Genomic DNA, 21832 nt, shown 5'->3' with positions numbered 1-21832 from the left:
TTTTGTAGTAGTAGTTATATTTATTTATATTATATAATTTCATTTAAAACCACCAGCACCTGTGCAGGAATTTGCCCACTGGACTGGACCAATATTATTAAGAACAAAACTGACCTGAGTGCCAAAATCAAATGAATTTTTATTTATTACTACTACTAAAGTAATAATAATAGTAAATTATGAATTATTATGAATTATTATCATAGATTTTAATTATATATTAATAATTAATTATTATTAGTTGTAGTTACATTTATTTCTATTATATAATGTATATATAAATATATAATATAATTTAAAACCACCAGCACCTGTGCAGGAATTTGCCCACTGGACTGGACCAGCAGGATTGAGAACAGACCTGAGTGCCAAAATAAAAGTTGCGTCTAAAAGACCCACGTGCTCGAATTTACTTTTTTTATTTCACTCCCCAACAATTTTTTATTTTTATTTAAAAATATGTAGCTAAATACGACACACTGTTAAAGTGGAGAAGTGAAAAAAAGAAAAACGTGAGCTTGTGGCTTCGCTCGACGGGACTTTTATTTTGACATCCGGTCTGTTAAGGAACGCATGGCGACGGAAAAGGAAACCGGGCAGTGAGGAGTGCAGGATATCAGCAGCCGCATCCTGGAAGCAGTGATGCCCAGAACCTCAGCCCGAACCCGGCTGTAATCCACACCGTCCCCCGGAGCTGATGAGGCTGTGGACCCGCTCTGAGAGAGAGAGTGAGGCGCGCCTTCAGGACCCTGTTCCAGACTGAGCCGAGAGAGAGAGAGAGAGAGAGAGAGAGAGAGAGAGAGAGAGGGAGGGAGAGAGAGAGAGAGAGAGGACGAACAGAGCTGAGCAAGGTCAGTACAGAGAGAGAGAGAGAGAGAGACAGTGAGAGTGTGTGTGAGAGAGAGACAGTGAGAGTGTGAGAGAGAGACACAGTGAGAGTGTGAGAGAGAGACAGTTAGTGTGTGAGAGAGAGACAGTGAGAGAGTGTGTGAGAGAGACAGTTAGTGTGTGAGAGAGAGACAGTGAGAGTGTGAGAGAGAGACACAGTGAGAGAGTGTGTGAGAGAGACAGTTAGTGTGTGAGAGAGACACAGTGAGAGTGTGAGAGAGAGACAGTTAGTGTGTGAGAGAGAGACAGTTAGTGTGTGAGAGAGAGACAGAGTGAGAGTGTGAGAGAGAGACACAGTGAGAGAGTGTGTGAGAGACAGTGAGAGAGTGTGTGAGAGAGACAGTTAGTGTGTGAGAGAGAGACAGTGAGAGTGTGAGAGAGAGACAGTTAGTGTGTGAGAGAGAGACAGAGTGAGAGTGTGTGAGAGAGAGACAGAGAGAGAGTGTGTGAGAGAGACAGTTAGTGTGTGAGAGAGAGACACAGTGAGAGTGTGAGAGAGAGACAGTTAGTGTGTGAGAGAGAGACACAGTGAGAGTGTGAGAGAGAGACAGTTAGTGTGTGAGAGAGAGACACAGTGAGAGTGTGAGAGAGAGACAGTTAGTGTGTGAGAGAGAGACACAGTGAGAGTGTGAGAGAGAGACAGTTAGTGTGTGAGAGAGAGACACAGTGAGAGTGTGAGAGAGAGACAGTTAGTGTGTGAGAGAGAGACACAGTGAGAGTGTGAGAGAGAGACAGTTAGTGTGTGAGAGAGTGACAGTGAGAGTGTGTGTGAGAGAGACAGTTAGTGTGTGAGAGAGAGACACAGTGAGAGTGTGTGAGAGAGACAGTTAGTGTGTGAGAGAGAGACAGTGAGAGTGTGTGAGAGAGAGACAGTGAGAGTGTGTGAGAGAGAGACAGTGAGAGTGTGTGTGAGAGAGACAGTGAGAGTGTGTGAGAGAGACAGTTAGTGTGTGAGAGAGACAGTGAGAGTGTGTGAGAGAGAGACAGTGAGAGTGTGTGTGAGAGAGACAGTGAGAGTGTGTGAGAGAGAGACAGTGAGAGTGTGTGTGAGAGAGACAGTGAGAGTGTGTGAGAGAGACAGTGAGAGTGTGTGAGAGAGACAGTGAGAGTGTGTGAGAGAGACACAGTGAGTGTGTGAGAGAGACACAGTGAGTGTGTGTGAGAGAGACACAGTGAGAGAGTGTGTGAGAGACACAGTGAGAGTGTGAGAGAGAGACACAGTGAGTGTGTGAGAGAGACACAGTGAGTGTGTGAGAGAGACACAGTGAGTGTGTGAGAGAGACACAGTGAGAGTGTGTGAGAGAGACACAGTGAGAGAGTGTGTGAGAGACACAGTGAGTGTGTGAGAGAGACACAGTGAGTGTGTGAGAGAGACACAGTGAGAGTGTGTGAGAGAGAGACAGTGAGAGTGTGTGTGAGAGAGACACAGTGAGTGTGTGAGAGAGACACAGTGAGAGTGTGTGAGAGAGACACAGTGAGAGAGTGTGTGAGAGACACAGTGAGAGTGTGAGAGAGAGACACAGTGAGAGTGTGTGAGAGAGACACAGTGAGAGAGTGTGTGAGAGACACAGTGAGAGTGTGAGAGAGAGACACAGTGAGAGTGTGAGAGAGACACAGTGAGTGTGTGAGAGAGACACAGTGAGTGTGTGAGAGAGACACAGTGAGTGTGTGAGAGAGACACAGTGAGAGTGTGTGAGAGAGACACAGTGAGAGAGTGTGAGAGAGACACAGTGAGAGAGTGTGAGAGAGACACAGTGAGAGTGTGAGAGAGACAGTGAGTGTGTGAGAGAGAGACAGTGAGAGTGTGTGAGAGAGACAGTTAGTGTGTGAGAGAGACAGTGAGAGTGTGTGAGAGAGAGACAGTGAGAGTGTGTGTGAGAGAGACACAGTGAGTGTGAGAGAGAGACAGTTAGTGTGTGAGAGAGAGACAGTGAGAGTGTGTGTGAGAGACAGTTAGTGTGTGAGAGAGACAGTGAGAGAGTGTGAGAGAGAGACAGTTAGTGTGTGAGAGAGAGACAGTGAGTGTGTGAGAGACAGTGAGTGTGTGAGAGACAGTTAGTGTGTGAGAGAGACAGTGAGAGAGTGTGTGTGAGACAGAGTGAGAGTGAGACAGAGAGAGAGAGAGAGACACAGTGAGAGAGAGTGTGTGTGAGAGACAGTGTGAGAGTGAGACAGTGAGAGTGAGAGTGAGACAGTGAGAGTGAGACAGTGAGAGAGAGTGTGTGTGAGAGTGAGAGAGAGTGTGTGTGAGAGAGTGAGAGAGAGTGTGTGTGAGAGAGAGTGAGAGTGAGACAGAGACAGTGAGAGTGTGTGTGAGAGTGAGACAGAGTGAGACAGAGTGAGACAGAGTGAGAGTGTGAGAGAGACAGAGTGAGAGTGTGAGAGTGAGACAGTGAGAGAGAGAGTGAGACAGTGAGAGAGAGTGTGTGAGAGTGAGACAGAGAGAGAGAGAGAGAGAGAGAGACAGAGAGGGCGAGTGGGGCTCTAGCTGTCCTGCACTTGTTGGCACTCAACTGGGCTTAGTGGTCCGTCCTCCACTGGAACCAGCAGCAGAAGAGAGGGGACTGTTCTACTCACCCAATGCACCAACCATTGGCTCCTACTCCAGTTCTGCTACTTTAAAGGATTTATATTATTTTAATATAAAAATATATTTTTAAATGTTCTGCTTAGCTGTAATGACCGATTATGGTAGGAAGCAGCTGCCCCCATGTTTACAACACAAACACAGACCCACCAGTCAACCTACACCTGTATCCCTGCTAGAACGTCCATCTTTAAAAAATCCAGCTGGTGGCCAAGATGGTCTTAAACACACCCTGGTTAGGCTGGTTGACCAGTGTGTGTGTATATATATTTATAGAGTGTGTAGAGTATAGAGTGTGTGTATAGTGTGTGTATATATATATATATATATATATATATATATATATATATATATAAAACTGGACTACCCTGGTCATGCCGGTTAAAAAGCTGGATCACCAGCGTGGTCAGGTTGTTCCCACTGGTAGACCAGCTGAATCATCCACCTTGAATGCAGACCTGTGGTAGGTCATTGTGATAAGAGCCAGCTGTCACCATGTTTACAGCACAAATACAGCCATTGTATACGCTCTCCAAACCCACCAGTGAAACTACGCTGTGTGACATGGAATGCTGATGCAGGGGAAGTGGTGTTTAATCTGGAGAATTGGCTTAGATTGGGGGGCCTTAAACCGTTAGGCCCATAGTGTATTCATAACCTTGGGTCCCGTCCTCTGTCTAGACCCCAGTTCAGTTATTTTACAGGATAATTATCACCTGTTCTTCCAAATTTTGACTTATTAACTTGATATTTTATTGTATCTTGATACAAAATATGCTATTTGAGCCTATTGAGGATATCGTCAGTGCCTGAAGAATAAAAATGCATGTTTGAACAGCAGTTTTTCAGAATCTGTCTGCGTTATAAATATTGTGTATCATGAAAAAGTATCAAAAAATATATATTGTGGTGATATTTTTGCCGTATCGTCCAGCCCTACCATGACTGCAATACAAATACAGCCATTGCGTACGCTCTCTGGATAGGTGTATAGGTCTAGGCCTAGGTCCATAGCCTATCAGGCAGTGTGTTCATAACCATTGGTTCATCCATTGGTTTCTGACCCTAATTCAGGGGTATAATTACAGGGTAATTATAACCTGTTCTTCCAAATTTTACTTAAACCAGCTGTGACTGGATCTAAAACTCTGGTAAAAGCATGCCTCAGGTGTCTGACAGTGTTTAACCATAAACATTAGGTGGAAGGACTTTCTATGAGGGAACTTCTAGAGGTGTTAAAGGCTTGGGATGTCTGATTTCACACCAAACCACTCTGAATGTCTTTGTTAACAGCTTGACCTTGTATTGTTGCAAATATTGGTGGATCTCCATAGGGAAGCATTACCCATAGAACTGGACATAGGAGCAGAAGGTCTGTCTGCTAGAGAGGTATGAGGAGTCTGTGGAGCGGGCGTCTCCTCCAGTACCTTGAGGATCTGGGATGAGCTGCAATGGCAGAGCTAACCCTCCAACATCAGGATCTGACCATAACGATGCTCTCGTTGGCCTGAATGCAATCAAATCCTCCTCACAGCAGTGTTCCACTATTTAATCTAAAGCTTACCCAGGAGTAAAGGGTGTCAAACTCTTAAAAAATTAATTAATCCCCTTGATTTTGGATGACGTGTTCAATAAGGTGTCTCCAGACCGTCTGTCTATACTCAGGTTCACCTGCTCTCTGATTTTCCCTCTCTTACAGAATGAAGAGACTGCCCATCCTGGCCCTCCTCCTGTGGATATGCTCCATATTTTATGTAGGCATCTACCTTTTCGTCGGGGGTTTCCTCCTGGTGCGGCTGGAGGTCAACAGGACCAGCACCTGTGGGGACGTCTTACTTCCAGGAGCTGACGTGAGGGAAGATTTCTGCCTGAAGGAGCCGCGCTTCCGCAGGGCCGTCATCCTCATCATTGACGCGCTGAAGGCCGACTTCGCCCGCTATGACCCGGGGAACGCCTCGCCCAGAGCCTTCGAGAACAAACTGCCCGTCCTGGACGAGATGGCCTCGTCTCGGCCGGCCCAGTCCAGGCTGTACACCTTCAGAGCCGACCCACCCACCACCACCATGCAGAGGATCAAGGGGTTCACCACTGGTTCCCTGCCAACCTTCATCGACGTGGGAAACAACTTCGCCTCCAGCGCCGTCCTGGAGGACAACCTCGTTCACCAGCTGGGTCAGGCAGGTGAGTTGGGGTCTGCATCTGCATTGCTGTAACAGGGAGAACGGCATCTCCGTCATTAACAACCTAGGCCAAAACGCTGCTGCTGCTACTGCACTGTGGAGCTGCAGGTGGTGGAGCTGCAGGTGGAGAACCTCTCTCCAGAACTGTACTGTGCAGAACCCATAGAGTCATATTAGTGTAAAATCCTGTAGTATTACTCTACCACCTCAGCCCACATGCTTCTCTACCTTCAGATCAAGCTGCTTCTGGAGCTCTCAGCTTGTCCAGAAATGCATGTGTACAGCTAGCTGTCCATGAGGGTATAGTTTAGTCTTAGTCTAGGCTTAGTCCATGTCTGGGAAACCACCACACTGCCTCTTATTAGAGTATATGCATGTATTTAGGCTGACCGTCCTCTTTTCTTGTCCTCCTTAAAGGCAAGCGGGTGGTCTTCATGGGAGACGACACTTGGGTCAGTCTATTCCCCAGAAAGTTTCACCGCTCGCTCCCTTTCCCCTCCTTCAACGTGAAAGATCTGCACACTGTGGACAACGGAATCCTCCAGAACATCTTCCCCACCAGTGAGTATCTGTGGCAGGTAAAGCCGCGAGGGGTCGACGCATCCGATGAGCGTCATTATCCCCTTAAAGATGGTCCGTCAGCCAAGAGAGAGGGTTTTACCCTGGTTTCCAGTTAGCCCAAATGTGGACCATCAGTCAAAGCTTGCGTCTTTAGAGAATACTAATGTGGCAAACCGGTACTGAAAGCTGGACTGTCTATTAAAAATACGTTACATGGGCCTTGTAGCTCCAGTGGAAAACTAAAGAAGCTAGCTTGCTAAACTTCGGACACCAGGCCTGACTTACTGGATCAACTACATCTACGTTTACAGCATTTAGCAGTGGTTCTTCTCCAGAGCGACTTACAAAAGAGCTTCACTGTTTACTGAAGAAGAACCTCAGCTAGTTTAAACAGACTAGAAATCAAAGCTCCTCTAATCTTAGACTGTACTAAACACAAGTCAATATGGAGACCATAATACTCTTCTCTTCACCTGAGTCCTCTCAGAAAAGGAGGGTCTTCAGTCTGGGTTTGAGGACAGTGAGTGTTGGACTCTGCTGTTCGGACACCCAGAGGAAGTTTGTTCCACCACTTCGGTGCAGGACAGAAAAAAGTCTGGACGCTCGTCTTCTGTGGATCTTAAAGGATGGCGGGTCGAGCCGAGCCGTACTTGAAGCTGGAAGGGCAAGCTTTTACCCACCATTTAGCAATTATCAATTATTAGCAATTATGGTAAATAATAATTTACCAATTATCACACACTCTCCTCAAACCGTATGGAGGTGTTCAGTAATCTGTAATAGACTTGATTGAGGAGGAAGTGCCAGTGATGCGTCAGTCGAGCGGTCGAGATTAGTTTTTTTTCTTATATATATATATATATATATATATATATATATATATATATATAATATAATTACTTGTTAAAATGTAATTATTGTGCATTTTTAAGCTTTTGTCTGTTTTAAATAAATAAATAAATAAATAACAATAATAATAAATATATATATGCAATTTATTTAAATCAGGCAAAATGTAAAAAATGCACAAGAATTACATTTTAACAAATTTTATATATATATATATATATATATATATATATTTTTTTTTTATTTATTATTTTTTTTTTTGTAAAACGGACAAAAACGTAAAAGTTTTAAATGCTCAAGAATGACATTTTAACAAATAATTAGACATCATGAATCATAAATAGATGTTTTTTTTTCTAGCGGAGCTATCTGCTAAAATCTACGTGACCACATGCACTGCTGGTTCAATGGCAAGGCAAGCTGTAGCTGAGGTGGACGGGTGTTAAGTTAGGCTAGCAATAACAATGTGTCAGAAACTGTCTGAAGTTTGGAGGCACAAGGCTTAAATGTGAGCTCTGTCGGCTACATCTGTCATGGGAAACCACTTATTCATTTATTATATTTTAGATATTGTATATACATTAGATTTTATGAAAAAAGCTGCCTAATAAGCCTGCAAATTTAAAAAATAAATGTTTTTTTATGTTTAAAGAGAAATAAAGAAGTTGCTTGCTCCCGTTCAAGAAGATATTTTGATGTAAGCATAAATACATGCTTCTGTCTGTCTCAAGATTCCACAAATCTATACGGCAGACTGACATTATATGTCTGTAATTCTAATAAAATATGCAATCTTCCATCAGACGCAGCGTCTCGTTCACTGATTTTTTTTAGTGTTCCAAATATGTTTCCATATGGCGTAAAAAAATAAATAAATAAATAAATAATAACAAAAAAATTAAAACAAGAAATCGCAGAATCTTCGTTGTATTGAACGTCTGAATCCGATTCGACTGATTTGACCGATTCGAGTCAGGTACAGCCCTGCTGTTCTCTATAAACATGGACTGAGGTACGGACAGACGTCTAGGTGGCTGCTACGGTGCTGCAGCTGTGCTGAAAAAGTGCTTTAGTGGAGAAACTTACAGCCTTGTGTTTCCCTCACAGTGGAAGGAGATGACTGGGATGTGCTGATTGCTCACTTTCTGGGTGTGGATCATTGTGGACACAGGTTCGGCCCGGACCATCCAGCCATGGCGGAGAAGCTCACGCAGATGGACGGAGTCATCAGGTCAGTTTTTTAAAAAGCACTCGCAGCAGCGGTCTTCGCTTCTGCATAGCAGTTCTATTACACGTGCCTGAACACTGAGCGATGTTGGGCGTGTGTCCTGTGACCTATGGCCCTAATTGCAAAACAGCACGGGATGTTTTATGAACTGATGTGGTGTCCCCCCACCCCCTCATGGAAAGTCAATGGCAGGGGCCCTTTTAATATTTCTAGTGGTTTCCTATTAACCTTTTCACAAGGATGTTCTGGATACCTAGGTACCTACCTAATAGGCCACCAGAGTGAGTTCTTTTAGCATTAGCCACGCTACATTTGTTTAACATTCTGCAGCTTCTGCTCCGTTAAAGGTGAAACAGAAAATCCCTGCTTTTTCAGGATGCGCTATGTGTTGTGGGAAGACCAGGCAGTAGACAGATTTTGATGAATCAGTAGATTAAAGCTTAATTTTGCTTGACATTTAAAGCAGTATGTTCGAACCATGTGATCTCTATGTAGGTTTACATATAGATATATATTATTAATAATTAAATGATTTTTTTTTTTTTCTTTTTATTACTATTTCTTATTAACAACAAAACAGACAAATCAAAAAGGCTACAGGCTGGGTACATCAGGCTGGTGGGTCAAAGCCGGGTATGTGGAGCATTGGTTGGTTGCCTGGTGATGTTGCATTGGCGGCAGTTCGGAAAATAATCGGCTTGACTGTGCAAATGTCGGAGGAGCGTGTATTGGTCCGCCCTCACTAGTGTCCAGGGCATCACGTGTGGTGGGAGGAGGATTTTTTTTTTGGGTGCTGGAGGACGAGTACATACAGGTTTGGTAATTGACAGTCCAAACTGGGGAGGAAATGGGCAAAAAATCTGAGACAATTTATAAAAATAATAATACATATAATAAAAATAATTAATTAAATAGAAAAATAAATCAAATTTAAAAAGTATGTAAAAAAAATATTTAATTTCTAGTTGTTACAGTATTTTTACTACCTTCTCGTGGCCTTTCTCAGCGTAAAACGTATTTGTTCTAAAATTTCATAATTATTGCTATTTTTTTTATTAACCTGCTAATAATATTTGTCACAAATAGCTATCCTGTCTTTTTTGTGTTGTTTTTGTCTTTTTTTTTTTCTCAGTCCAGCTGGTAAATTTCCCAAATTTCAGCAGCACATTTAAAGCCCTTTAAAGGAATTGGACCACTAATGCTAAAAAAAAATCTTACAGGGAATAAAAGCCATTCATTTGCATAATGCTGTCTTGCCAATTAGCAGCATTAGCATGTTTGGCTAAACTACTTCTAGCCAAAAAAACAATATTCCACAGGTGTGGTAAAGAGTCTCTGTTGATTCTTTCCTGACCCCAGGTCAGTGATTAATCGGCTGCAGAACGACACGCTGTTGGTGGTAATGGGGGATCACGGGATGACGGATACAGGGGATCATGGTGGAGAGAGCCAGAAGGAGACGGACGCCGCTCTCTTCCTCTACAGCGGATCCCCCCTGTTCCCAACCCCCGGCTCACAGGTGAGAGACTGAACATTAAGCATCGCTGTCAAGCAAAACCTTGTATCTCCAAAACGGCAATTTAAATTAAAACACATCAGTACTGAAAAAGCCTGGGTGTCCGTTTGAAATCTGTGTGCAGGTGGAGCCAGAGGTGGTGCCCCAGACTGATTTAGTGCCTACCCTTGCCCTTCTGCTGGGGGTGCCCATACCCTACAGCAGTGTAGGACAGGTTCTACTGCCCCTTTTTTCATTCAACAGCTCTCTGGGTGCACCTTCAGGCCTCAGCCAGGCGGAGGCGCTGTGGATCAACGTCAAACAGGTGAGATTTGGAGAAATGATGATTCAGAGATGAGCTGTGTTCATTTTTACAGGTCATTTCATATAGGAACTGTAAAAACTGTAAGTTGTACATTTTTGATGGCAACAATCACAACTTGATGGTGACCAACAGAAATTGTCATTTCCAAACTAAATTCTGATTACTGATTTCTGATAAAAATTTAGATTAAGCATTTCATCTGTAGAAATATTAAAAAAGATAATCGTTTTAGTTATTTATTTATGTATTTATTTATTTTTTACATTTTAGCCAACCAAAACATTTAAATTTAATTTATTATTTAATTTAGTTTTATATATATAATTTTATATTTCTTATTTATTTATTTTTTCAATTAATCAATTAATTATTATTTATTTTTGCATTTTAGCCATCCAAAACATTAAAATGACATTTTAATGTTTTAATTTAGTTTTATATATAAATCATTTTTTAATTAATCTTATTTATTTTTACATTTTAGCCAACCAAAACATTTACATTTAATTTTAATATTTTAATTGATTTTTTAGTAATTAGTTTCTTTTTTTTCTTTTTTTTTCCATCAGTTTTGTGCATATAAAAAGGCAACTTATTATTCTCATGCTAAAAGTTACGCCCCCATTTTGTTGGGGATGCCATGTCCCAAACAATCATAATAATAATTGGTGCATTTTCAGTAATGCCTTTGCAGATAATGATAAATGAGAAATCCACAGGTCCAGGTCCAATGTTACCAGCCGACTGATATACACAGATGAGCCAAAACATTATGGCCACCTGCTTCATATCCTGTTGGTCCACCATGTGCCAACACTATACACTCTGAAGACCTCTGAAGGTGGTATCTGTGATTTCTGCCATCAAGATGTTCCAGCAGATCATTAAAGGCATCATTTATGTAGCAGTTCTACCTTAAACCAGCAGCTTCAGGATCATGCTGATGCTCCACTGACTGGAACAGGGAGAACGGCGTCTCCGTCATTCCTACTCCGGGCCGGAATGCTGCTGCTACTGCACTATGGAGCTTTGGTGGTGGAGCTGCAGGTGGAGAACCTCTCTCCAGAACTGCTGCTGTGTAACACTGCAGAACCCATAGAGTCATATTAGTGTAAAATCCTGAAGTATTACTCTACCACCTCAGCCCACATGCTGCTCTACCTTCAGATCAAGCTGCATCTGGAGCTCTCAGCTTGTCCAGAAATGCATGTGTACAGCTAGCTGCAGTGGTTAAAAAAATAATTACACTTTCCACCTGTAGGAGGAGCCCAGGAGCAAAGAGTACCAGTCCTTGGAGACTAAGACTAAGACTTGTTCCAGCTCGTAATTAGGAGTTAATATCCATGCAAAAGCTCTGCAGCTGTTTACTGACTCAGATCCTGTGGTTTGCTTGTGATTGTCAGGTAAACCGGTTTCTGGAGACCTACTCCAGCATGGCCAAAGACATCCCAGCAAACAGCCTGTCCCAGCTTCAGTCCCATTTCACCCAGCTGTCCTCCCAGTACCTGAGCTCAGTGAGTAAAGATGCTCCTCCCTCACCTGAGCTGGTGGCATCCATGCAGGCTTACCTGAGCTCCGTCAGGGAGACCTGCCGCGCCTCCTGGGCCCGCTTTAACCCCCTTAAAATGGCAGCGGGCCTGCTGGTCATGGGCCTCGCATGCGTGGTGTGCTACGTCCTCTCGGAGCTGTCCCTTCTGGTCCTGCAAGACGGTGTGCTGAAGGTGCCGATGCTCTCCGGGCTGCTGGTGGGAGGAACCGTAGCTGCAGGGCAGCTCTTCACGCTGGGATTCGTAGAGGTTTCGTGGTGTGTCGTGGTCTCGGTGCTGATGTCTGAGGTCACGCTGCTGTGGAGGAGTCGGCGAGCGTTCGCACGCAGCAGGTAGGACACAGTGTTTCATCAGTCATCAGTCATCACGAGGCGTCGTCCAAAAAACTGATTCATGATGCATAGAGTATTATAATTGATTGCAATCCATTATAATAATATTAATTTGAGTTAAATATTATTATCATATAAAGTCTTTAGTAAGATCATTAAACACAAACTAAACCTATTTAATAAGTTATTTGTATTTTTGTATTTACAATTACTATTATATTTATTTTTATTCTAATTTAATTTCTACATTTATTATTGAACCTTTTTTTTGCTTGATCAGTAATAAACAATTAGTTTTTTTGCATTTAGCATTTTAATTGATACTATTTTACTTGTTTTGCTGTGCACATTACTTTAATTTTATTTGTATTATTTACATTTTATTGGTTGACATTTTTATTTAATTTATTAATTAATTTATCTTTTGTGTTTTGTTCTGTTTTGGTGTATTGTTTCCACTTGTTTCAAAGGTTAACTATGCAAATCACAAGGGCAATTGTCTTGTAAATGACATCAAAAGTAATGAAATAGTAGTAAAATATTTTGTGAATAGTATTTGTACTTTTATTTTTGTTTATTGAATTTTTAAAGAAAAGTTGCATAGGAAAAAAGAAACCTCAAAACCAAGAATACACCAAAATAATATGACCACACTATATATATATATATATATATATATATATAAGACAAATATATATATATATATAATAAATGAAAAATGAAAGCAATATGCAAAATAAAAAAGTAAAGTGTTCAAAAATTTAAATGCTATTAAACATTATTTTATAATTATTTAATATTAATATTAATATTAATATTACTTTTCAGATTTTATATTACTTTTATTACTTATTTAATATAATTTTATTACTGAACAGCTTAATAAATAATAGTAAATAAAAAAATTAGTAAATAAAAAGTTTGTAAAACACTACACTGATTTGCATGATAAGAATGTAAAATGCATCATAACCAACAATAAACCGAAATTGGACAAAACAAACAAACACAAAATATAATAATAAATGCATAAACAAATACATTTTTAAAATGCAGATATTTTACTAAACAAATCTTCTGGAATTCTGGAAATGAATATGGTATAATATGATATTTCTGTTTGTATTGTCCAGCTCACGCGGCCGACTCTCTCTGCGGCATCTCCCTCTGCCACTCCTCATTCTCCTGCTCCGCTGCGCCTCGTTACTTTCGGACAGCTACGTCATCTCTGAGGGGCGCGTAGTCACCTTCCTGCTCTTCACACTGGGCCTGTACGTTCCGCTCCGGCTGAACTGGGACGGGCTCCTGGTGCCCAGTCCTCCACCGGACACTCAGAAGCCTCCAGGCCTTCTTCCGCCTAGTCTGCCTCTTTCTACGGTCCGGCGGGAGAGCACCGCCCTGCTGGTCAGTGCGGGTGTTTTAGTCGGCTGCCTGTACCTTTCCCTCTCCTTCCACAGCTGCCGTGAGGAGCAGGGGTCCTGCCAGCCCTCTGCCTTTCTCACGCCGCTCTCGCGGGTGCAGGACAGCCGCATGCGCAACCTGCACTACGTCCTGTCCCTCGCCTCGCTCTCCGCCTGGGCCTTCCTGCTCCACCGCTGGTTGCGGCACTACGGCAACCTAAACTGCACCAGTGTGGCTGTGTTCACGGCCCGCTTCCTTCTCCCTCTGGCCTCCATCTGCATGGGTCTGCACTGGGCGGTTAGTGCCACTCCAGAGGACAGCTTCAGGAACCTGGCGGAGCTGATTAGGTAAAGGATAGTTGATAAGACTCTGGGGTTCTGCGCTGTGTGTTATGGTTGATATGGGCGTAAAGTGCGGTGTATATTAGGGATGCACCAATCCAGCTTTTTCAGTTCTGATACTGATACCGATACATAAACTTTGCATATCGGTCGATACCCGATACCAGTCCGATACCATTGCTGAATTAATAAACCGTATATCTCACCATGTAGGAGAGACTTAAGGCATCAAAATTGACTTAAACATTACTTTATATAGTATAACAAATTAACCCAGATATAAATGTACTAAACTGCCATTTGTTATTTATTTATTTGCACATTTAGTGCAGTCTTACACCAACAAATTAAAGTGAAAGGATTGGTTCCATGGATCGGCCTAATTATTCATCCGATACCCAATCCAGCTAATTTTATTAATATCGGGACCGATATTCGATCATAATATCGGATCGGTGCATCCCTAGTGTGTGTATATGTATGTATGTATGTATGTGTGTATATGTGTATATATATATATATATATATATATATATATATATATATATATATATACATTTTTTATTATTTCTTTATTATTATTTATAATAAATTTATATATTTTTTGGGGGGGTAGAAGACTGTATAATGAAACACATGAAGCCAATGTTTATATAAACAAACAGAAAACTATACATAATACACAATGCCACAAGCACAATACTAATAGCTACCTACTTCTAATCAGTGATACCCTGTGATGCACACATACAGTGATTATACCAGTACAGGGTTGTACACTGAAACACTGTTAGGCTAAATCTCCTGTGCAGTCGTAGATAAAGAATGTGGGACAGCAGTGCAAGGACAATAGACAAGACACAGGGCAAAGTGAATAGACAATAAATACAAACATGCATGTGAAAATAAATATGTGCATGAAGGTGCAGACTATTATTATATTCAGTTCAATTCAAATTTTATATTTAAATAAATATTTATATAGCGTTTTTCACAACGAAGAGATCCAGGTCCGAGCCTCTTTTAAGTGGTAAGCCAGTGGCGACAGTGGCAAGGAAAAAAACCCTTGGTTTGAGAGGAAGAAACCTTGAGAGGAACCAAGACTCAAAAGGGGAAAAAAATGTCCTCCTCAGGTCGACATCAGATAATAATAATAATAATAATAATAATAATCACCCATTGCTGACACAGATATGCAAATGCACACACACAGCTTGTCTAGTCCCTGTAGAGAAGAACTGCCAATAGAATAGGACTCTCTGGAGCAGATAAACATCGTAAACCTATTGCCACCATGCTGCCTAATATCAGGCGTGGGTTAGGGTATAAAGCCTCCCAGCAGTGAGCTGAACGCTCTTGTCGCTGAATGCAATCAGATCCTCACAGCAATGCTTCTCCAGAATCTAGTAGAAAGCCTTCTTCCCTGGTCAGTAGAGACAGTTACTCCAACAAAAGCAGGATCAACCCTTAGTTTCAGAAGAAACAATGAATGAGCAGGTGTCCCAATACTTTTGTCCATGTATTGTATGTTTTGTCATGTTATTTTTTTCAACTCTCTGATTTCTAAATTCCATCCTAGCCTGGCGCAGGTGGCTTTGCCACGCGTCTCCTTTGGCCTGCTGGGCCTCGGGCTGCTGCTGCTGTGGCTGGACCCTCTGACCGTGTTCCTGAAGACACGGGCTCCCGTAAACTCCCGTGGGCCCTCCATGCCTCCACCCAGGTACCGTGCTAGCACAGGAATCAGCCCTCAGGCGGAGCTGCACCACCTCATACCGCAGCTGTACCAGCGCATGCGTCGATCTCTGGAGGACGGCAGGGCTGAGGGGGCTGAGGAAGACGGCCGGCCGGCTGTGGAGGCCTACGGGCTGGGCACGGTGTACTCCGCTCCGCTGGTCTTGCTCTGTGGCATGCTGGGCCTGGGGCTGCTGCTGCTGCACCCTGAAGGCATGGCACTGGCCTTCTTGCTGATGCTGCTGCAGGCCGCGGCGCTGCTGCACCTCCACGCCTCCTCCAGCACTCTCTCCAGCCTGCAGAGTCACTCTAGTAAGCTCGGCTTTCTTCCCTGTTTGGTGGTTCATCTGCATCTTCACAGGGTCTCTGTGGAAGCCTTGCAGGGTCATTAGATATAGATATTTTGCTCAGATCTGGGCTTAAATTCCACGCTAATCTATAAAGACTGTGTTTCCCCTCCTCAGATATCTTCAGCGTGCCGTGGGCGCCAGTGGTTCTGTGGTCTCTTGCTGCCTCCCAGTTTTTCCATGCCACGGGCCACCTGCCCACCTTTCCATCCATCCAGTGGGGCGCTGCGTTTGTTGGGTTCCCGCAAGGCCACTCTGGCACGGTGCTGCCCGCCGCTCTCGTCACCCTGAACACCTTTGCCTCGCACATCCTCTTTGCAGGTAGATGCAGAAGCTCTTCAAGCCATGTGGAGCTACACTGTTTAAAGTATGCGATCCTTGAGGAACTGTTGGAGCCTCTTAAGGTGCTTTGAGGTTCCTTGAAGGTTCCCTAAAGCACAGAACCTCCAATTGTTCCTTAATGGTCTCATATAATTAATTATATAACTAACAATCATTGGTTGCTATAAGGTTTAGCATAACTAAAAACGGTGCCTTCTGTAAGCCTGGAGCTTCAAGGGTTCTGATGTTGGACGGTTGGTTCTGGAGCTCCAACTCCTACTAGTGAATTAATGGAGCTCCATCCCTCCAGAGAATGCAGAAGCAGATACCAAGCAGCTGTTTCTACTGAAATCAAGGGTATTAATAGGAAGCATGTCCACCTCTGCTGCAGTAACAGCCTTTTCACTAGATGTTGGAAACTTGCTGTGAGGAGAACTTGATTGCATTCAGCCCCACTAGGCCATTAATGAGGTCACCGATGGCTGGTTTCTGATGTTGGATGGTTGGTTCTGGATCTCCAACTCACACCTTTTTTGTTCTGAAGTCTGGCAAGAGTGCTTATAAGAGGTTTGTCCACCTTTGCTGCAGTGACAGCCTCTGATATTTTGGAAAAGGCTTTACATTAGATGTTGGAACATTGCTGTGAAGAGGATTTGATTGCTTCAGCCCCATTAGAGCATCAGTGAGGTCATTTACTGATGTCTGATGGTTAGTTCTGCCACTCCAACTCATCCTAGATGCATCATCCTAGAGTTGGACAGTTGAATAGTGTTTACTTCTGGATCTGGGATGTTGGAACATTGCTGTGAGGAGGAATTGATTGCATTCAACCTTAAAAGGGGGTTTGCAGATTATTACTTCTGGCACTCTTTCACAGTTCTTCTCAGATTTACTGATTGGAGCTCCATCTCTCCAGGGAATGCAGCTCCACTGCTCTACAGCTCAGTGCTGGCCACCTCTAGCTGATCATATGCTGCTCCAGGGCATCTGATGGATGCACCACTTACAATTAGAAGGGGTGTCTGGATACTTTTGCACACTCACGGATAGAAAGTCTGTGCTGTCAAATGAGAGCTGGCATTGCTGGGTGCTCTTTAATAGATCATTAATAACTCTTTAGTAGCGTCTGTTTATTATATTCAGTGGCTCATTATTGGGGGATGAAGGTTAATAACTTCTGGGCTTTGAAGTCAGGATGTAACGTAGAGTCGAGGGTCAAACACCTCTGTGAACACATTGTTTGAAGTTTGACCAAGATTACGAAGCAGTGATCAGAGTCATGATTAACTGACCCGCTCATCTGACCGCTTCAAAAGCCCCCCCCTCTTTATAGTTACTATGTTGACAAAAGTATTTGGACACTTTCACGCTTATTCGTTGTTTCTCGTGAAAATCAAGGTGTATTAAAAAGAGTTGATCCTGCTTTTGTTGGAGTTGTTGTCTCTCTCTCTCTCTACTGTCCAGGGAAGAAGGCTATCTACTAGATTTTAGAGGAGCATTGCTCTGAGGATTTGATGGCAATGATGAAAGCGTTAGTGAGGTCAGGATGTTGGATGTTAACCTGCCTACCACGTCCCAAAGGTATTCAGTCGTATTTGTGTGAAGCTTACGGATACAGATGGGATGGAGGAGGACCATTGGAAATCGTGGTGGCAGTGTAGCCAAAAGTAGAGATGCACTGATTTGATACTAGGACTCGTCGCCCCGCCGTTTTGAAAGCCTCAGCTTTGGAGACTTGCATCTATAATGGAGGACAGCTGAGGGCGAGGGGGAGGCGGTAATGGTGGTAATGGCGTATAAGGAGAACCGAGAAGGGAGGAGCTGCTAGCTCCTTTTTGGTCTCACAGACTTTAAATTTGAGAATACAGGCCCGAGTGGTCCAGTGGACTAAGGCGCTGTTACTATGATCAGAGGACCACTGGTTCGAATCCCGATCATGCTGCTAGCCATCGGCAGCCGAGGCCCAGAGTGAGTAGGGTGGGTGGATAGATGGCGCTCTCTCCCCACATCGCTTTGCTGCCTCTCTGGCGACTGTGGGCTGGTGTGTCAAAGCTGAGTTGCCCGGTCATGTTGCATTGGTAGCAGGGGTTAGTCCGTCCTCACTAGTGTCGGGGGGCATCGCGTGGGGAGGGTACGAGCAGGTTTTGTAATTGACGGTTCAAATTGGGAAGAAAATTGTAACAAATATTATTAAAAAAAAAACAAAAAATTTCAAGATAAAAGTCCTGAGCCCAGACGACACTGTGTCAAGGTCCAGCACCATTATTTATTTTAGCGACAAATAAACTGCAATATATTCATTTTCCATTTATTTATTTGTCCTAGTTTGTTTTATAAAGTTAGTAAAATAATGTTTGTCAATCCTGAGGCCTTTAGTCTCTCCCACATAGTGAGGTATTTGGTTTATTAATTCAACAATGGTATCTGGTATCAGCCGATACACAAAGTTTATGTATCGTATCGGAACAGAAAAAGTCGGATCAGTGCATCTCTAGCCAATAGCTGAAGCGAAACACACGAACACTACCATACAGACTTTTTGGCATTGTTTTGAGCTGCCATTATCACGACTTCCTCCACCATCGCCATGTCTATTGCTGTAAGAAACGCTGGACTCTGAACTGCCCTCTAGTGGACGTTTTGCTTTGAAGTGTTTAAACTACATCAGCAGGTTTGTTAGCGACTTTAGCCTTGCAGTGATCGAGTGCATCCGAGGTCAGAGGTAGAATATATAAGAGATTTTTATATAAACTAATAAAAGTTATAATAGAGATGCTGATCTTAACTTGCTGTCTGTCTGTCTGTCTGTCTGTCTGTCGGTGTCTGTGACTAGTTGGGTGTCCGTTGTTGCTGTTCTGGCCACTGGTGCGTGAGGTCCGTGGGACTCGAACCGGCCGCTCGGGCGCAGGGGAGGATGGAGATGACGTTGCCATGGAGATGAGGCTGCGAGAAAACCCTCAGCAGTTCAGTTCAGCACTGCTGCAGCTGGCGCTGCGCTACCTGTTCATCAGCGGAGCACAGGTACACACACACACACACACACACACACACACACGTACACAAACACACACAAACACACCCCTGTTTGTAATGGGGAGTCTGTTTGTTTGTGTGTATTTTTGCCTGGGGGGCAGGAGGTCAGGGTGTGTGTGTGTGTGTGTGTGTGTGTGTGTGTGTGTGTGTGTGTGTGTGTGTGTGTGTGTACTCATTACTTTTGTATATATACAGGTGTTGGCCTCAGTGTGTGCTGCAGCGATTCTCAGGAGACACCTCATGGTGTGGAAAGTGTTTGCACCCAAGTAAGTGAAAGGCAGTCTCTCTCTCTCTCACACACACACACACACACACACACACACACACACACACACTCACACTCCCCCACATCAATAACGTCAAAAATTTTGATTGGCTGTTATTGAGGTTGGGTAAAAATAGTAAAGCAGCAGTATGCAAGAATTGGGACTTTAGCTCTTGGGCTCCCCCTACAGTTGGGAGCATAATTAATTTTTACACCACTGTCATAAATACAAATCAGCCTTTGAGCGCCCCCTCATGGACACCTAGCTGTACACATGCATTTCTGGGCAAGCTGAGAGCTCCAGAAGCTTGATCTGAAGGTAGAGCAGCATGTGGGCTGAGGCGATAGAGTAATACTACAGTATTTTACACTAGTATGACTCTATGGGTTCTGCAGCGTTACACAGCAGCAGTTCTGGAGAGAGGTTCTCCACCTGCAGCTCCACCACCAAAGCTCCATAGTGCAGTAGCATCCGCCATTTTACACCACAGCTTGATTGAAAATTTACTCATGATATGTGACCCATTATCCCTCTGTGTGTTTGTGTGCGCACACAGGCTAATGTTCGAGGCTAGCGGCTTCATCGTGAGCAGTGTGTTCGTGCTGGTGGGAGTCGCTCTGGTCATGAGGGTGGACGTGGCCGTGGCTCGCTTATTCCAGAAACTCCTTCCACATAACTCCAGGTAGCACTGAAGGGCCACCTCATCCTTCTCCAACTCAACTGCCAATGACATGAAGGAAACCAGCTGCCACGGTTGGACCAAAGTGGTCATGACTGACCTCTGTTTCTCTGAGCTGGTGAGGGGGAAGCGGACAGCTGCTGATGTTCTACACTGGTTTTGTTAACACTCAGACACTCTGTACTCTTATTCCGAGCCGTTTGTGGCACCGCTGCCTTCGTAGTCCAAGAACATTTTGTAGTGGAAGTTGGAGAGATAGTGAAGCATGCCTTTATACTGCCATATACAACACTGACTCTGCCACCAGTTTACTGAAGGGCTGAAAGGACTGGACGACACTTGGAGAGCTACTGTGATGAACGGTGACCTCAAGAAAATGTACAGTACTGTGCAGAAGTTTCAGGCCCCTAATTACAATACAACTCATTAATCATGAAAGGGTTTCTGCTGTAGAAGCTCCAGATCCCATCAGATCAGATAAAGCAGGTGAGCATTAATCCAGTAAAATGGAGAAACAAGAGCTTCTCATTCTGAAGAAAGAAAGTAGTGAGATCTTGTCTGTGAGCTAGTCTGAAGAACAGAGCTCGGTTCCTCCAGGGTTCTCCTGGACGCCCACCAGTCCAGCCAGCACAGCGTGATACTAGACTCCATGAGAGAGGAGAACTTTGGAGATGTTCTAATGATAAACACAGTGATGGAGAACCACCACCACTTTCTGTAGGAGTGTTATTATCAGTGTTTATTCTAATATCAGAGTTTTACTGCCCAGATAAGGAGTTTTTATTATCATTTTCACAGGAGACTAAAACTTTTGCACAGTACTGTACGGATTCAGAACACTATGTGTGAAGCTGGGTTTTTGGTTTACAAAGCTAGCTTTGAACTCATAAGAGAAGAAATCTTTGCTTCAATTGTTTGTCTTGAATTGAGATTTTTATGGTAACATTCAGTTCATGTTTTGAATTGGGTGTACATTTACATGTGTACATCTGTTAATCAGCCTACAGACGTTTAGCTCTGCTCATTCACCCTAAAGTTACAAAAAGTGTTTCGGCCCAAACTGCTTTTGGAATGAGGCACAATACAATACAGGGCAGCCAATCAAAACAGAGCTTATTTACATATATCAGTTTTTAAGGCCCAGGATCATTTTTTTAATTATTTAATTATTAATTTATTTTTAATTGAATAAAAAAGATTTTTGTTGGGACTTATTGTATCAAAATAATATTTTTAATGTTTTTTTTTTTATTTCTTTAAATAATCCTAAATTGCAACATTTAAAAAAAATTTTTTTTTTAATAATTCTTGTCTTAAAGGAATGCCTTATTTCCTCACCTTTGGACTCACTTGTCTTTAAATAGTGCTTAATTTTTTCTGCATTTTGACTTATTTTTTGTTATTTTATTATTTAGATTTCTTGTCTGGAAATGATCAAATTTTATTTCATTTTATGTCATTTTTACATAAATGTAACATTTCAAGAAGTGAAATAAGTTAATATGAGCCATAATTCAAAGTTTTTGCAGTTGGGCAGAGAAAAGGGGAGGACCGAGCCCCCCCCAACCATTCCACCTGTCAGGAATGGGGTTCCAGCTCTCTGTGGGCTCTGAAATGTACAGCCCGTTCCTCTCTCTCTTTTTTTTTACCTTTTGATTTTAACCTCTCTGTGTTTGCAGTTGAGTGACAGCTCTGTGGTCAGTGCTGACCTTTCTGACCGA

At 43.0% G+C, this 21832-nt stretch overlaps 1 protein-coding gene across 2 annotated transcripts; it reads left to right on the top strand.

Moving 5' to 3' along the window:
* Positions 1-616: 616 nt before the first annotated feature.
* Positions 617-21431, top strand: pigo (phosphatidylinositol glycan anchor biosynthesis, class O). 2 transcript variants are annotated; one of them, XM_072658479.1, is made up of 13 exons: positions 617-728; positions 5175-5656; positions 6073-6216; positions 8173-8296; positions 9653-9812; positions 9934-10113; positions 11517-11992; positions 13126-13740; positions 15314-15777; positions 15930-16133; positions 18967-19154; positions 19362-19432; positions 19989-21431. In XM_072658479.1, the coding sequence occupies exons 2-13, from the start codon at positions 5176-5178 to the stop codon at positions 20116-20118; spliced, it is 3237 nt and encodes a 1078-aa protein (XP_072514580.1). In that variant the 5' UTR covers positions 617-728; position 5175; the 3' UTR covers positions 20119-21431. The 2 variants fall into 2 exon arrangements, with proteins under 2 accessions (XP_072514580.1, XP_072514579.1); XM_072658478.1 differs by having other exon boundaries at positions 617-851.
* Positions 21432-21832: the final 401 nt, after the last annotated feature.

Source organism: Salminus brasiliensis, chromosome 16 (assembly GCF_030463535.1).
Source record: "Salminus brasiliensis chromosome 16, fSalBra1.hap2, whole genome shotgun sequence".
In the NCBI taxonomy this organism is placed as follows: domain Eukaryota; kingdom Metazoa; phylum Chordata; class Actinopteri; order Characiformes; family Bryconidae; genus Salminus; species Salminus brasiliensis.
This window is presented reverse-complemented; position numbering and strand designations above follow the sequence as displayed.